Source organism: Pristiophorus japonicus, chromosome 3 (assembly GCF_044704955.1).
Source record: "Pristiophorus japonicus isolate sPriJap1 chromosome 3, sPriJap1.hap1, whole genome shotgun sequence".
In the NCBI taxonomy this organism is placed as follows: domain Eukaryota; kingdom Metazoa; phylum Chordata; class Chondrichthyes; family Pristiophoridae; genus Pristiophorus; species Pristiophorus japonicus.
In genome coordinates, this window is record NC_091979.1 from 184047937 (window position 1) to 184066280 (window position 18344).

Sequence of the window (18344 nt, forward strand, 5' to 3'; positions counted from 1 at the left end):
TTTTTTTGGCCAATTTATATGCCTCTTCCTTGGATTTAGCACTATCCCTAATTTCCTTTGTTAGCCACGGTTGAGCCACCTTCCCCGTTTTATTTTTTATGCCAGACAGGGATGTGCAATTGTTGAAGTTCATCCATGTGATCTTTAAATGTCTGCCATTGCCTATCCACCGTCAACCCTTCAAGTATCATTCATCAGTCTATCCTCGCCAAATCACATCTCATACCATCGGAGTTACCTTTCTTTAAGTTCAGGACTCTAGTCTCTTAAATATGGAAACCAAAACTGCACGCAGTATTCCAGGTGAGGTCTCACTAATACCCTGTATAGCTGTAGCAAATCTTCCCTGCTTTTATACTCCATCCCCTTTGTAATAAAGGCGAAGATTCCATTGGCCTTCCTGATCACTTGCTGTAACTGCATACTATCCTTTTGTGTTTCATGCACAAGGACCCCCAGGTCCCGCTGTACTGCAGCACTTTGCAATCTTTCTCCATCTAAATAATAACTTGCTCTTTGATTTTTTCTGCCAAAGTGCATGACATCATACTTTCCGACATCATACTTTCCAACATTATACTCCATCTGCCAAATGTTTGCCCACTCACTTAACCTGTCTATGTCCTTTCGCAGATTCTTTGTGTCCCCCTCACACATTGCATTTCCTTCCATCTTTGTATCGTCAGCAAACTTGGCTACATTACACTCAGTCTCTTCTTCCAAGTCGTTAATATAGATTGTAAATAGTTGGGGTCCCAGCACTGATCCCTGCAGCACCCCACTAGTTACTGGTTGTCAACCAGAGAATGAACCATTTATCCTGACTCTCTGTTTTCTGTTAGTTAGCCAATCCTCTATCCATGCTAATATATTACCCCCCCAACCCCATGAACTTTTATATTGTGCAGTAACCTTTTATGTGGTACCTTGTCAAATGCCTTCTGGAAGTCCAAATACACCACATCCACTGGTTCCCCTTTATCCACCCTGTTCATTACATCCTCAAAGAATTCCAGCAAATTTGTCAAACGTGACTTACCCTTCATAAATCCATGCTGACTCTGCTTGACCGAATTTTGCTTTTCCCAATGTCCTGCTACTGCTTCTTCAAAATGGTGCCCTGGGATCTTTTGCACCCAGCTGAGAGCAGTTGGGGCCTCGGTTTAACACCTCATCCAAAAGACGGCACCTCCAAAAGTGTAGCCCTCCCTCAGTACTGCACAGGAGTGTCTGCCTAGATTTTTGTGCTCAAGTGTCTGGAGTGGGACTTGAACCCACAACCTTTTGAATTGGAGACGAGAGTGCCACCAACTGAATCACAACGAATGCAACCAAGAGGCACAAGGTTTCTTTCCCTATATAAAAAAAACTCGAGCAGTGCCATCTGATCCTGAATCCGCACTCTTCTCCAGGACTGTACTCCACGTCATAAATATCACAAAAATCAGCCTTGCATGGTAACCTGAGATTCCCCTATCACAACAGCTAATTGCCTCTCGAATGACTCCAGAGTCTTGGCCTCCACAATGCTATTGGGGGAGGAGGACTTTATTCTAATGCTGAATCTTTTCTTGAGGCTGTGAATGTTGTGCTTGTGCCCTCTAGTGCTGTACTCATTGTCCAGGTTTACATGGGTGGAGCCTTAAATTGTTCCTGTTGGTGGTTAGTAACCAGCTGCCTTGTCTTCGAACCAAATTAACCCAGCTGTTGTCTCCATTACAGATGTACCCATGAATAAAATTAGAAAGAAAAAATCCAGAACAAGCAATGGCGTAGGTAAGCTGCATCCATATCTGGTGTGCCTGTAACACCAGTGCACCTGTATCACCGGTTGTTGTAGTTTATATTCCCCAGTTTCAACTTCATCCCTTCATAACTAGCTTTCATCCAATCTACTACTTTGGTATTTGTCTTTCTTCTGTCTCTCTCCAATGATTATTTGAAACCTTATTATGTTATGAACGCTATTGTATGTATCTGCTCAGGTTCATTTCCCATTACCAGATCCAGCAGTGATTCCTCTCTTGGGCTTTTTAAGTACTGGATAAGAAAGGAGTTCTGTACACGCTGTAAAAACTTAATTCCATTTTCTTCTTTTACTACATCTTGCCAGTTTATTTTGGGTAGTTCAAATCACCCATGATTATTATTCTGTGTCTTTTACTCATTTCATAGAGTTGATTACATATTTCTCCCCTCCGTCACTATTCGTTGGTCTGTAGAATACCCCCTATTGGCATGATCGATCCTTTCTTATCCTTTATCTTGATCCAAAGGTATGAGGAATGAATTGGCTATGATAGATTGGGAAGAATCATTAAAAGGCAAGACGGTGGATAGGCAATGGCTAATATTTAAGGAACGAATGCATGAATTGCAAGTTATACATTCCTTTCTGGTGTAAAAACACACAAGGAAAAGTGGCCCAACCATGGTTAACAGAATAAATTAAGGATAGTATTAGATCCAAAGAGGTGTTATACAAAGTTGCCAGAAAAAGTAGCAAGCCTAATGATTGGGAACAGTTTAGAATTCAGCAAAAAAGGACCAAGAGATTGATTAAGAGGGGAAAAATAGAGTATGAGTGTAAACTTGCAAGGAACAGAAAAACCGACTGCAAAAGTTTCTACAAGTACGTGAAAAGCAAAAGATTAGTGAAGACAAATGTAGGTCCTTTACAGATAGAAACAGGAGAATTTATAATGGGGAGCAAGGAAATGGCAGAACAATTAAATGAATACTTCGATTCTGTCTTCACGGAAGAGGACACAAATAACGTCCCAGAAATGCTAAGGAACAAAGGGTCTAGTGAGCAAGAGGAATTAAAGGAAATGATTATTAGTAAGAAAATAGTGCTGGAGAAACAAATGGGACTGAAGGCAGATAAATCCCCAGGTCCTGATGATCTGCATCCCAGATTACTAAAAGTGGTATCCATGGAAATAGTAGATGCATTGGTTGTCATCTTCCAAAATTCTATAGATTATGGAACAGTTCCTGCAGATTGGAGAGTGACAAATGCAACCCCATTATTTAAAAAAGGAGGGAGAGAGAAAACTGGGAACTACAGACCGGTTAGCCTGACATCAGTAGTAGGGAAAATGCTAGAGTCTATTATAAAGGATGTGATAACGGCACACTTGGATAATATCAATGGGATTAAACAAAGTCAACATGGATTTATGAAAGGAAAATCATGTTTGACAAACCTGGAGTTTTTTGAGGCTGTAACTGATAGAATAGATAAGGGAGAACCAGTGGATGTAGTGTATTTGGATATTCAGAAGGCCTTTGATAAAGTCCCACGTAAGAGGTTAGTGTGCAAAATTAAAGCACATAGGATTGGGGGTAATGTATTGGCATGGATTGAAAATTGGTTAACTGATAGGAAACAGAGAGTAGGAATAAACGGGTCTTTTTCGGGATGGCGGGCAGTGACTAGTGGGGTACCACAGGGATCAGTGCTTGAACCCCAGCTATTCACAATATATATAAATGATTTGGATGAGGGAACTAAATGTAATATTTCCAAGTTTGCTGACAACATAAAACTAGGTGGGATTGTGAGTTGTGAGGAGGATGCAAAGATGCTGCAAGGCGATTTAGATAGGTTGAGTGAGTGGGCAAACACATGGCAGATGCAGTATAATGTGGATCAATGTGAAGTTATCCACTTTGGTAGGAAAAACATAAGGACAAAGTATTATTTAAATGGTGATAGCTTGGGAAGTGTTGATGTACAGAAGGACCTGGGTGTCCTTGTACATCAGTCATTGAAAGCAAACATGCACGTGCAGCAAGCACTTAGGAAGGCAAATGGTATGTTGGCCTTCATTACAAGAGGATTTGAATACAGGAGCAATGATGTCTTACTACAGTTATACAGGGCCTTGGTGAGACTGCAGCTGGAGTATTGTGTGCAGTTTTGGCCTCCTTACCTAAGAAAGGATATACTTGCCATAGAGAGAGTGCAGTGAAGGTTCACTAGATTGATTTCTGGGATGGCAGGACTGTCGTATGAGGAGTGATTGGGTCGACTAGGCCTGTATTCACTCGAGTTTAGAAGAATGCGAGGGGATCTCATTGAAACGTTTAAAATTCTGACTGGGTTGGATAGACTGGATGTGGGGAGGATGTTTCCCCTGGCTGGGAAGTCCAGAACAAGGGGTCACAGTCTCAGGATACGGGGTAGGAAATTTGGGACTGAGATGAGGAGAAATGTTTTCACTCAGAGGGTGGTGAACCTGTGGAATTCTCCACCACAGAAGGCTGTGGAGGTCAAGTCACTGAATATATTTAAGAAACATAGAAACATAGAAAATAGGTGCAGGAGTAGGCCATTCGGCCCTTCTAGCCTGCACCGCCATTCAGTGAGTTCATGGCTGAACATGCAACTTCAGTACCCCATTCCTGCTTTCTCGCCATACCCCTTGATCCCCCTAGTAATAAGGACTTCATCTAACTCCTTTTTGAATATATTTAGTGAATTGGCCTCAACAACTTTCTGTGGCAGAGAATTCCACAGGTTCACCACTCTCTGGGTGAAGAAGTTTCTCCACATCTCGGTCCTAAATGGCTTACCCCTTATCCTTAGACTGTGTCCCCTGGTTCTGGACTTCCCCAACATTGGGAACATTCTTCCTGCATCTAACCTGTCTAACCCCGTCAGAATTTTAAACGTTTCTATGAGGTCCCCTCTCATTCTTCTGAACTCCAGTGAATACAAGCTCAGTTGATCCAGTCTTTCTTGATGGGTCAGTCCCGCCATCCCGGGAATCAGTCTGGTGAACCTTCGCTGCACTCCCTCAATAGCAAGAATGTCCTTCCTCAGGTTAGGAGACCAAAACTGTACACAATACTCCAGGTGTGGCCTCACCAAGGCCCTGTACAACTGTAGCAACATCTCCCTGCCCCTGTACTCAAATCCCCTCGCTATGAAGGCCAACATGCCATTTGCTTTCTTAACTGCCTGCTGTACCTGCATGCCAACCTTCAATGACTGATGTACCATGACACCCAGATCTCGTTGCACCTCCCATTTTCCTAATCTGTCACCATTCAGATAATAGTCTGTTTCTCTGTTTTTACCACCAAAGTGGATAACCTCACATTTATCCACATTATACTTCATCTGCCATGCATTTGCCCACTCACCGAACCTATCCAAGTCGCTCTGCAGCCTCATAGCATCCTCCTCGCAGCTCACACTGCCACCCAACTTAGTTATATCCGCAAATTTGGAGATACTACATTTAATCCCCTCGTCTAAATCATTAATGTACAGTGTAAACAGCTGGGGCCCCAGCACAGAACCTTGCGGTACCCCACTAGTCACTGCCTGCCCTTCTGAAAAGTCCCCATTTACTCCTACTCTTTGCTTCCTGTCTGACAACCAGTTCTCAATCCATGTCAGCACACTACCCCCAATCCCATGTGCTTTAACTTTGCACATTAATCTCTTGTGTGGGACCTTGTCGAAAGCCTTCTGAAAGTCCAAATATACCACATCAACTGGTTCTCCCTTGTCCACTCTACTGGAAACATCCTCAAAAAATTCCAGAAGATTTGTCAAGCATGATTTCCCTTTCACAAATCCATGCTGACTTGGACCTATCATGTCACCTCTTTCCAAATGCACTGCTATGACATCCTTAATAATTGATTCCATCATTTTACCTACTACCGATGTCAGGCTGACCGGTCTATAATTCCGTTTTCTCTCTCCCTCCTTTTTTAAAAAGTGGGGTTACATTGGCTACCCTCCACTCCATAGGAACTGATCCAGAGTCAATGGAATGTTGGAAAATGACTGTCAATGCATCCGCTATTTCCAAGGCCACCTCCTTAAGTACTCTGGGATGCAGTCCATCAGGCTCTGGGGATTTATCGGCCTTCAATCCCATCAATTTCCCCAACACAATTTCCCGACTAATAAAGATTTCCCTCAGTTCCTCCTCCTTACTAGACCCTCTGACCTCTTTTATATCCGGAAGGTTGTTTGCGTCCTCCTTAGTGAATACCGAACCAAAGTACTTGTTCAATTGGTCCGCCACTTCTTTGTTCCCCATTATGACTTCCCCTGATTCTGACTGCAGGGGACCTACGTTTGTCTTTACTAACCTTTTTCTCTTTACATATCTATAGAAACTTTTGCAATCCGTCTTAATGTTCCCTGCAAGCTTCTTCTCGTACTCCATTTTCCCTGCCCTAATCAAACCCTTTGTCCTCCTCTGCTGAGTTCTAAATTTCTCCCAGTCCCCGGGTTCGCTGCTATTTCTGGCCAATTTTGTATGCCACTTCCTTGGCTTTAATACTATCCCTGATTTCCCTTGATAGCCACGGTTGAGCCACCTTCCCTTTTTTATTTTTATGCCAGACAGGAATGTACAATTGTTGTAGTTCATCCATGCGGTCTCTAAATGTCTGCCATTGCCCATCCACAGTCAACCCCTTAAGTATCATTCGCCAATCTATCCTAGCCAATTCACGCCTCATACCTTCAAAGTTAGCCGTCTTTAAGTTCTGGACCATGGTCTCTGAATTAACTGTTTCATTCTCCATCCTAATGCAGAATTCCACCATATTATGGTCACTCTTCCCCAAGGGGCCTCGCACAACGAGATTGCTAATTAATTCTCTCTCGTTACACAACACCCAGTCTAAGATGGCCTCCCCCCTAGTTGGTTCCTCGACATATTGGTCTAGAAAACCATCCCTTATGCACTCCAGGAAATCCTCCTCCACCGTATTGCTTCCAGTTTGGTTAGCCCAATCTATGTGCATATTAAAGTCACCCATTATAACTGCTGCACCTTTATTGCACGCACCCCTAATTTTCTGTTTGATGCCCTCCCCAACATCACTACTACTGTTTGGAGGTCTGTACACAACTCCCACTAACTATTTTTTTGCCCTTTGGTGTTCTGCAGCTCTACCCATATAGATTCCACATCATCCAAGCTAATGTCCTTCCTAACTATTGCATTAATCTCCTCCTTAACCAGCAATGCTACCCCACCTCCTTTTCCTTTTATTCTATCCTTCCTGAATGTTGAATACCCCTGGATGTTGAGTTCCCAGCCCTGATCATCCTGGAGCCACGTCTCTGTAATCCCAATCACATCATATTTGTTAACATCTATTTGCACAGTTAATTCATCCACCTTATTACGGATATTCCTTGCATTAAGACACAACGCCTTCAGGCTTGTTTTTTTAACACCCTTTGTCCTTTTAGAATTTTGCTGTACAGTGGCCCTTTTTGTTCTTTGCCTTGGGTTTCTCTGCCCTCCACTTTTCCTCATCTCCTTTCTGTCTTTTGCTTTTGTCTCATTTTTGTTTCCCTCTGTCTCCCTGCATTGGTTCCCATCCCCCTGCCATATTAGTTTAACTCCTCCCCAACAGCACTAGCAAACACTCCCCCTCGGACATTGGTTCCGGTCCTGCCCAGGTGCAGACTGTCCGGTTTGTACTGGTCCCACCTCCCCCAGAACCGGTTCCAATGCCCCAGGAATTTGAATCCCTCCCTGCTGCACCACTGCTCAAGCCACGTATTCATCTGCGCTATCCTGCGATTCCTACTCTGACTAGCACGTGGCACTGGTAGCAATCCCGAGATTACTACTTTTGAGGTTCTACTTTTTAATTTAGCTCCTAGCTCCTTAAATTCGTTTTGTAGGACCTCATCCCTTTTTTTACCTATGTCGTTGGTACCAATGTGCACCACGACAACTGGCTGATTTCCCTCCCTTTTTAGAATGTCCTGCACCCGCTCCGAGACATCCTTGACCCTTGCACCAGGGAGGCAACATACTATCCTGGAGTCTCGGTTGCAGCCGCAGAAACGCCTATCTATTCCCCTTACAATTGAATCCCCTATCACTATCGCTCTCCCACTCTTTTTCCTGCCCTCCTGTGCAACAAAGCCAGCCACGGTGCCATGAACTTGGCTGCTGCTGCTGCCCTCCCCTGATGAGTCATCCCCCCCAACAGTACCCAGAGGGATGTAGATAGATTTCTAGAAACAAAGGGCATCAAGAGGTATGGGGAAAAAGTGGGAATATGGTGTTGAGGTAGAGGATCAGCCACTACTGCTCCTATTTTCTATGTTTCTATGTTTCTAAATGGATTCTGTTTCTATCTTAATGTTAGTTATGTCCTCTTTTCTACTGCCGTTGTTATTTCTAATTAGTACAACCACCCCACACCCCCTTCTTCCTTTCCTATGCTTTCTAAATATGTTATATCCTGCAATATTTAATTGGCAGTCCTTTCATTTATATCTACTACAACTGGTTCCTCGCTAAGAATTATTGTTTCCAGTTCCCCTGTTTCTTGATTAGTTGCTATGCACATTGCTGTCCAGGCAATTTAATTTGTTTTATTAATTGTTCCTCTTGCTTTCGTTTTAAGTTATTTTCCACTTATGTTCTACAATTTATCTGTTCCCTGTTGGTTGATACCCTTACTCCTTACTGTTTGTTGATACCCTTACTCCTTACCTTGATCTGACCTTTACTCTCATCACCTGCAATGCAAGTTCTTGTTGGGTCCAAATTGCTGTTGCCATTCACTAATACAATTGTAGGAGTCAACAACAACAACAAGAGCTTGTATTTATATAGTGCCTTTAACGTTGTGAAATGTCCCAAGGCGATCGCAGGAATATTATGAGATTAAAAAATTTGACACCGAGCCGCATAAGTAGAAATTAGTGCAGGTGACCAAAAGCTTGGTCAAAGAGGTAGGTTTCAAGGCGTGTTGGAGAAGGATAGAGTGGTCAACTGTGTCAAAGGCTACAGATAAGTCAAGAAGGACGAGGAGGGATAGTTTGCCTTTGTCACAGTCACAAAGGATGTTGTGATGTATTTAACCTCTTGTAACCTTGTAACCTACATCACACCTGTCCACCAGAGGGCCTACCTGTTGGTGTCCCAAGGGATCCCAGCGTCCCAAGGGATCCCAGCATCACTTGGGAGTACAGTATATAAGCAGGCTACCCACGAGGTACCTGCAGTCTGGAACTACAATAAAGGAGCTAAGGTCACACTTGCCCATTACACACAGTACTTGGTCTGACCACTTATTATGAGTATAACAATTTGCGATGAGGTAATGATCAGCGCGAAGATGCAAAGAACAGTCGGAATCCTGGAGAAGTTCTCACGGAGATGATTGGGAGGCCTTCATGGAGAGACTCGACCAATACTTCGTAACCAACGAGCTGGAAGGGGATGAGAACGCGACCAAACGAAGGGCGATCCTCCTAACTGTCTGTGGGACACAACCTATGGCCTCATGAAGAATCTCCTGGCCCCGGCTAACCCAACAGAGAAATCCTACGAAGAACTGTGTACGCTGGTCCGGGAGCACCTAAATCCTATGGAAAGTGTTTTGATGGCAAGATATCGGTTCTACACGTGTCAACGATCGGAGGACCAGGAAGTGGCGAGCTACGTCGCCGAACTAAGGCGCCTTGCAGGACATTGTGAGTTTGAGGGATTCTTAGAACATGCTCAGAGACTTTTTTGTACTGGGCATCGGACATGAGACAATCCTTCGCAAACTGTTGACTGCAGAAACTCCGAATCTGAGTAAAGCCATAACGATAGCCCAAGCATTTATGTCCACCAGCGACAACACCAAGCAGATTTTGCAGAACAAAGAAGTTTCGGCCGGTACTATGCATAAAGTAACTTAGGTTTTGGGCATAAATGTACAGGGCAGAATGTACATGTCGGCTGCTGTGGCCTGATCCAGAGTCCGCCATCATCTTAATGCGAGACAGTTAACCCCTGTTGGCGCTGCGGGGGTGATCATCGTTCCCATCAATGCCGCTTTAAGCACTATACGTGCAATGGCTGCAGAACAATGGGACACCTCCAGCGAATGTGCAGGCGAGCTGCAAACCACCACATTGCAGAGGAAGATTGGTCCACAATGGATCAGACGGAATTGGAAACTCGTATGGAGGAGGTAGAGGTGTACGGGGTACACACGTTCACAATGAAATGCCCACCAATAATGTTGAAAGTTGAACTGAACGATATTCCAGTGTCAATGGAGCTGGACACTGGGGCAAGCCAGTCCATAATGAGTAAAATGGCCTTCGACAGGCTGTGAGGGAAGAAGGCTCAAGCTCAGCCCCATTCACACCAAACTTAAGGACTTACACCAAGGAACTAATCCATGTAATTGGCAGTGCTGAAGTCAAAGTCTCCTATGATGGAGCAGTACACGAACTCCCGCTGTGGGTTGTGCCAGGGAATGGTCCGACGTTTGGCAGAAGCTGGCTGGGGAAAATCCGCTGAAACTGGGACGACATCCGAGCGCTCTCGTCAGTTGACGACACCGCATGCACCCAGGTTCTAAGCAAATTCCCTTCGTTATTTGAGCCAGGCATTGGAAGTTTCCAGGGAGCCAAAGTACAGATCCATTTGATTCCCGGTATGCGCTGCGACCACGGAAGGTGACGGAACTGCGGTCATTTCTGGGACTCCTTAACTACTTCAGTAATTTCCTACCTGAGTTAAGCATCCTGCAAGAACCCCTGCATGCACTACTGCGCAAGGGAGGCGACTGGGTATGGGGAAATTGACAAGAGGCTGCCTTTAAGAAAGCCAGAAATTTACTGTGTTCTAACAAACTGCTTGTCCTGTATAACCCATGTAAACGACAAGTGTTAGCTTGCGATGCATCGTCATACAGGATTGGGTGTGTATTGCAACAGGCTAATGAATCGAGAATTTTGCAACCAGTTGCGTATGCATTCAGGAGCTTGTCCAAGGCCGAAAGGGCCTACAGCATGGTTGAAAAAGAGGCTCTGGTGTGCGTTTACGGGGTAAAAAAAATGCACCAATACTTGTTTGGCCTCAAGTTCGAGCTTGAAACTGACCACAAGCCGCTCCTATCTCTATTCTTGGCGAGCAAAGGGATCAATATCAATGCCTCTGCCCGCATCCAAAGATGGACGCTCACGCTGTCTGCATACAACTATGTAATTCGCCACAGACTGGGCACAGAACTGCACAGATGCTCTGTCGGCTACCATTGCCCATCACCAGGGTGGAAATGGCACAGCCAGCGGACTTGCTTATGGTTGTGGAGGTATTTGAGAACGAGAAATCCCCCGTTACGGCCCGCCAGATCAGGACCTGGACCAGCAAGGATCTTTTACTGTCCTTGGTTTAAAAAAAAAACTGTGTCCTCCATGGGAGCTGGTCCAGTGTCCCAGTGGAGATGCAGGAAGCGATTAAACCATTCCACAGACGCAAAGATGAGCTGTCCCTGCAGGCGGACTTTCTCTTGTTGGGCAATCGTGTGGTCTTGCCCAAGAAAGGCAGAGACACATTTATTGGGGAACTGCACAGCATCCACCCAGGCATCGTGATGATGAAAGCCATAGCTAGATCCCACATGTGGTGGCCAGGCATCGACTCAGATTTAGAGTCATGTGTACGCCAGTGCAACGCTTGCTCTCAGTTGAGCAATGCACCCAGAGTTTATGGTCCTGGCCATCCAAACCGTGGTCGAGGATCCATGCAGACTATGTAGGCCCATTCCTAGGCAAAATATTTTTGGTTGTCATGGATGCTTACTCAAAGTGGATTGAATGTGCAATAATGTCAGGAAGCACGTCCACGGCCACCATTGAAAGTCTAAGAGCTATGTTTGCCACACACGGCCTGCCCAACGTCCTAGTCAGCGACAATGGGTCGTGCTTCACAAGTGCCGAATTCAAAAGTTCATGACCCGCAACGGGGTCAAACATGTCGCATCTGCGCCGTTCAAGCCCGCATCCAACGGCCAGGCAGAACTGGCAGTTCAGGTCATCAAGCAAAGCTTGAAACACATGTCGGAAGGCTCCCTGCAGACCCAGTTGTCCCGAGTACTGCTCAGCTACCGCACCAGACCCCACTCACTCACAGGGATTCCCCCAGCCGAGCTGCTCATGAAAAGGGTGCTTAAAACAAGAATATCTCTGGCCAATCCTGATCTACATGATCATGTGGAGGACAAGCGACACCAACAGAGTATGTACCATGACCACGTAAACTTGTCACGCGATATTGAGATCAATGATCCTGTGTTTGTGCTCAATTATGGACATGGTCCCAAATGGCTTGCTGGTACGGTCACAGCCAAAGAGGGGAGTAGGGCATTTCAGGTCAAACTGACCAATGGACAAACGCACAGAAAACACTTGGACCAAATTAAACTGCGGTTCACCAACAGCTACGTACAGCCTGAAGAGGACACCAGCAACTTTGACCTTCCAACACACACACACAAGTGGCAACTGACATCACAGTTGACCACGAAACAGAACTCATCATCCCCAGCAGCCCGGCAAGGCTGGCTGCCCAACAGCCCAGTGAAGAACTGACCAACTCGCCCACACCCGCATTTGTACTGAGACGATCGACCAGGGAGAGCAAAGCCCCAGATTGTCTCTCCTTGTAAATAAGTGTATTATTTGACTTCACGGGTGAGTGATGTTATGTATTTAACCCCTTGTAACCTGCATCACACCTGTCCACCAGAGGGCCTATGTGTTGGAGTCCCAAGGAATCCCAGCATCCCTTGGGAGTACAGTATATTATAAGCAGGCCACCCACGAGGTACCTGCACTCTGGGACTACAATAAAGGAGCTAAGGTCACACTTGCTCATTACACGCAGTACTCAGTCTGACCACTTATGAGTATAACAGATGTCATTTGTGACTTTGATGTGAGCCGTTTTGATACTGTGGCAGGCGCGGAATCCGGATTGGAGGGATTCAAACATGGAATTGCGGGAAAGATGGGCATGGATTTGGGAGGCAACAACACGTTCAAGGACTTTGGAGAGGAAAGGGAGGTTAAGATGGGATGGTAGTTTGCAAGGATGGAGGGGATGAAGGTTAGTATTTTGAGGAGAGGGGTGATAATGGCAGATTTGAGGGAGAGGTGGACAGTACCTGAGGAGAATGAACAGTGACCATTGTCTGCTAACATGGGAGCCAGAAAAAGAAATTGGGTGGTCAGCAGTTTGGTGGGAATAGGATCAAGGTAGCAGGAAGTGGGTTTCATGGACAGGATGAGCTCGGAAGGGTCATGAGGGGAGATTAGAGAGAAACTGGAGAAAGAAGTGAGGGCAGGGGGGAGGATTCTTAAAGGAAGTTTGGCCCGGTGACCTAGGGGAATAAAGGGAAGAGGCAGAGGCGGCTGAAAGGGTGGTCTCAATCTTGGAGCCAAAAGTCCATGAGCACCTCACACTTATTGTCGGAGACGAGGGTGGAGACTGGGCAGAGGGGTTTAAAAAGACAGCTGGCAGTCGAGAATAGAAGCTGGAGTTTATCTTTACATTCAAGAATGATTCTGGAATAGTGAGTGATTTTGGTAGTCAAGAGCAGGACCCGACAGTGCCCGAAAGTCAGTGTCTGTGGAACTGTACCCAGGTAGAGTCAGCACCGGATCCCACCGGGAATGTTCGACGACTCCTGCCGAGAAGGGACAGTGACTCCAACCAGGATACAGCGCCAACTCCAGCTGGGTGCAGTTCCACGTGTTGACTGATGTATAAACACTTTTTTCTCAACATTTCACTTTGAAGAGCTTGATCTGAGTGTCTGTTCTACAGTACCTTTTTGCACAGCTTCCCTGGAAGCTCAGTAGGTAATTGCACTGCCTGGTGTGGTGTCGAACCAGGCAGAGCAGAAAGCCCCAGGTTTGATCTCCAGGAAAGGCCCCATTCACAGGCCATGCCATTTGGTGCCTGAGGGCAGGTAGGCGGTTTATTTGAATCTATGGAGTGTAGTTTTTAACTACTTAGCAGCTTTTTGCCGCTTTGCTAATCATAGCAATTCAACTAATCTCAGATTTTATATTTAATTCAAACTAGGAGACTCTTGTTCAGATTATAACAAATGTTTTAATACATATTGAGAAAATTATGTTCTGTTACAAAAAGTAATACTTAACAAATTATAGTCACAGCTTGAATCTCGATAGCATCCTCTCGAGCTGACCGTGATACCAACCTCTTATCTCCTGTTGTCTTAAGAACATAAGAACATAAGAAATAGGAACAGGAGTAGGCCAAACGGTCCCTCGAGCCTGCTCCACCATTCAATAAGATCATGGCTGATCTGATCATGGACTCAGCTCCACTTCTCTGCCTGCTCCCCATAACCCCTTATCCCTTTATCGTTTAAGAAACTGTCTATTTCTGTTTTAAATTTATTCAATGTCCCAGCTTCCACAGCTCTGAAACAGTGAATTCCACAGATTTACAACCCTCAGAAGAAATTTCTCCTCATCTCTGTTTTAAATGGGCGGCCCCTTATTCTAAGATCACGTCCTCTAGTACTAGTCTCTCCCAACAGTGGAAATATCCTCTCTGCATCCACCTTGTCAAGCCCCTTCATAATCTTATACGTTTCAATAAGATCACCTTTCATTCTTCTGAATTCCAATGAGTAGAGGCTCAACCTACTCAACCTTTCCTCATAAGTCAACCCCCTCATCCCTGGAATCAACCGAGTGAACGTTCTCTGAACTGTCTCCAAAGCAAGTATATCCTTTCGTTAATATGAAAACCAAAACTGCAGGCAATATTCCAGGTGTGGCCTCACCAATACCCTGTATAGCTGTAGCAAGACTTGCCTGCTTTTACACTCCATTCCCTTTGCAATAAAGGCCAAGATTTCATTGGCCTTCCTGATCATTTGCTGTACCTGCATTCTATCCTTTTGTGTTTCATGCACAAGTACCCCCAGGTCCCGCTGTACTGCAGCACTTTGCAATTTTTCTCCATTTAAATAATAACTTGCTCTTTGATTTTTTTCTGCCAAAGTGCATGACCTCACACTTTCCAACATTATACTCCATCTGCCAAATTTTTGCCCACTCACTTAGCCTGTCTGTCCTTTTGCAGATTTTTTGTGTCCTCCTCACACATTGCTTTTCCTCCCATCTTTGTATCATCAAATTTGGCTACGTTACACTCAGTCCCTTCTTCCAAGTCATTAATATAGATTGTAAATAGTTGGGGTCCCAGCACTGATCCCTGCGGTACGCCACTAGTTACTGGTTGCCAACCAGAGAATGAACCATTTATCTCGACTCTCTGTTTTCTGTTAGTTAGCCAATCCTCTATACATGCTAATATATTACCCCCAACCCCATTAACTTTTATCTTGTGCAGTAACCTTTTATGTGGCGCCTTGTCAAATGCCTTCTGGAAGTCCAAATACACCACATCCACTGGTTCCTCTATATCCACCCTGTTCGTTACATCCTCAGAGTTCCAGCAAATTTGTCAAACACGACTTCCCCTTCATAAATCCATGTTGACTCTGCCTGACCGAATTTTGCTTTTCCAAATGTCCTGCTACTGCTTCTTTAATAATGGACTCCAACATTTTCCCAACCACAGATGTTAGGCTAACTGGTCTATAGTTTCTACTTTTTGTTTGCCTCCTTTTTTAAATAGGGGCATTACATTTGCAGTTTTCCAAATGCTGGGACCTCCCCAGAATCCAGGGAATTTTGGTAAATTACAACCAATGCGTCCACAATCCCTGCCGCTACTTCTCTTAAGACCCTAGGATGCAAGCCATCAGGTCCAGGGGTTTTATCTGTCTTTAGTCCCATTATCTTACCGAGTACAGGTTCGACCTCCAAAGTGCGGAGTTCCGGAATCCAGAATGTTCCGGAATCCGGACACCAGGCCAATCTGTGGCGGGGTCGTCCGGAAATCGGAAAATGTTCCGATATCCAGATTCCCCGCCACCCCCCCCCCCCCCCCCCCCCGCCTCGGCGAACCTACTTCGCCCCGGCCCCCCCTCCTCCCTTCCCTTTACCTCGGCTGCCCGACCCCACCTACCTCGGGCCAGACAAGGAACTCCTCCACGGTGGTGTGGCCCTGCCCGATCAGGTCCTTGGCGGCGGGGCCCGCCCGAACAGTTCCTTGGCAGTCCATGCCCGAACTGTTCCTCGGCGGCAGGGCCCCGTCTGAACATTTCCTCGGCAGGCCATGCCCAAACACTTCCTCGGCGGCAGGCCCCGCCCGGCGACCTCATTAACGGGGCCGGTGACAAGAACAGCTCCTTGGCGAGCACCGGCCTCCCCCCTTTCTGACATTCTGAAATCCAGAAATACCCGAACCTGGGCTCGGATATTTCCGGATTCGTGATGTCAGAAAGACGTTCCGAAGTCTGGAAAAACATGAAAACCGGCTCGGCCTCGGTCCCGAGGTTGCCAGATTCGGGAGGTCCAACCTGTACCACCTCCTCAGTGATTGTGATTGTGTTGAGTTCTCTCTCCCTCCCCCCCCCCCCCCCATAGCCCCTTGACTATCCACTGTTGGGATATTGTTAGTGTCCTCTAACGTAAAGACTGATGCACGGTCTTGATTCGCACTGCCTTCCTGGTAGAAGAGCTGTTACTTTATACCCTTTCCCTCCCGTTTAAAGGTTGTGAAAATCTGCAGATGTTTCGGCCTCACAATAGATCATATTGAGTCTACTGTTTTTGACCTTCTGTGTTATCTCTGTCTCCCCTCCATCTCTGTGGCAGGAATCACTTCTCAGAACAATTATACAGACCATGTCACACAGAATCATACTGAGCTTGGATTTACAAAATTATGATAAGAAATGGTACATGCTGCATACCTTTATCTCATTGATAATTTTGGCCTTGATCATTCTAGTTCTCGATGAAGCTCTGTCAGCAGTTACAAAAATGGCTCAATTTACCATGATGCTTCTCAGCCTTTTGCTATTTTAAAACCCATTTTATGTTAAAAGGCCATTTTCTATCATTTATAAGTGAGTTTTACATACAATCAATGCATATAAAGGAAGTTATAAACATACATGTTATTCATTAAAGATGTTTAAAATAAGCTGTTTAATTCTAACTTCCAACACCTGTCAATAGGCGATATATTACAGGAGGTCCCCGGGGGGGGGTGGAGGGAGGAATCGGGACCACTAGTGAGCTCGGCAATGAGAGGACTGTAATGAGAGGGGGCACCAAGTCCATGGGCTGTGCTCGGAGACCGCCGTGTGGTCAGAGCTAATGTCCCAAAGTATCCCAGGGCAGCTCTCCCCCAGTCCAGGTGAGTGACAGCAGCCAGAGAGACTCACAGTCTGAGTAAAGGTAACCAGACCCCCCAGTGCTCAATCATGCCCCATCCACCAGCGTAACCAAAAAGGAGACAGTGCCCAAGTTAAAGATTTCCTCACAGTACACAAAAATTCTCCTCCTAAACTAATGTACAAATGGCGAATGTTTGCGGTCTGTCTGTTTCCAGTCATTCCTTTAAATAATAATTAATACTGTTGACTAAATGTAAGGCATCTGAGCAAAATTAGGCTTAAAGGGCGCAGGTTCCGACCCCAATCCAAATCTTAGCAGGGAAGCTACCCAAGATTACCCAGCTTAATTACAATCCGGCAGATTTACATTCTAATTAATTCAGTGAATCATTAAAATTTAAAATGTAATCATTTTATACTTACTCTTGCCGAAGCAACCAGGCTGTTCCACTTCTTCCGGCACTGGTCTGCCTTACGCCTATCGTGAGCCACTGAGGATACAATCGCTGCAACATCGCCCCATATTTTCTGATTGGGGGGGGTGCGGGAAGGAGGAGTGAGGAAGGAGGAGGTTTCCCACGCCCACCCCAGGTTATCTGTCCTCACCAACTTTTGACCTCATTTATGAGGGCCTCATTAGCTTCGTTGGAAAACACCTTTGCCCTCCTCCTCCCTGACCGCTCCTCTTCGTGGACACTTGTATCGGACGACACAGCTCTAAGATTTAAGAATAAGCACTCCAATTACAACTATCGAACGCAATACTCAAATTACAGCTCTCCAACTCTGATCACTGCTCCTCTTTCTCCTCTCTCTCTCTCTCTTTGACTGTTCTGAGCATGCGCAGGTGACCCCTGAATTCCTGAATCGCGGGAAAACTTCTTTGCTAAACCAAAACGCACGCGCAGAACAGCCATTGCTATGGCTGCCAGCCTTGCATGACTGAATACATCGCTAAGGCCCATTTCACATCGCTAAGGCTATCGCCCAAAATAAAAAGCCATAGCAACGGCTGTTGTGCGCATTTTAGCGGTGTTTAAAATGGGCGATATTCCAGCGATCCTGAAAAATAAAAAAAACACTAAGGCTGGAAATATCACCCATTTTTGGGCGATAGCGATCATAGTGGAACATCTAGCCCAAATGTTTCTGGAGCACAGTAAGCCAGTGTAGACTGGACTTCACTGAATATTTCACAGGCCAGACAGACGGCCTATAGTTGATGTATTTTTTCTTTGCACTGTCCTCCCCTGAGA

General features: G+C 45.6%; 1 protein-coding gene across 3 annotated transcripts in view; it reads left to right on the forward strand.

Annotated features, from left to right (window-relative positions):
• LOC139260021 (transmembrane protein 237-like) overlaps positions 1–18344 on the forward strand; it is a 112291-nt gene that overhangs the window by 23285 nt on the left and 70662 nt on the right. For all 3 annotated transcript variants that reach the window (XM_070876078.1, XM_070876077.1, XM_070876076.1), the window contains one exon: positions 1723–1776. In XM_070876078.1, coding sequence (XP_070732179.1) covers positions 1731–1776 — 46 coding nt within the window. In that variant the 5' untranslated portion in view covers positions 1723–1730. The remainder of the gene's footprint in view (positions 1–1722; positions 1777–18344) is intronic.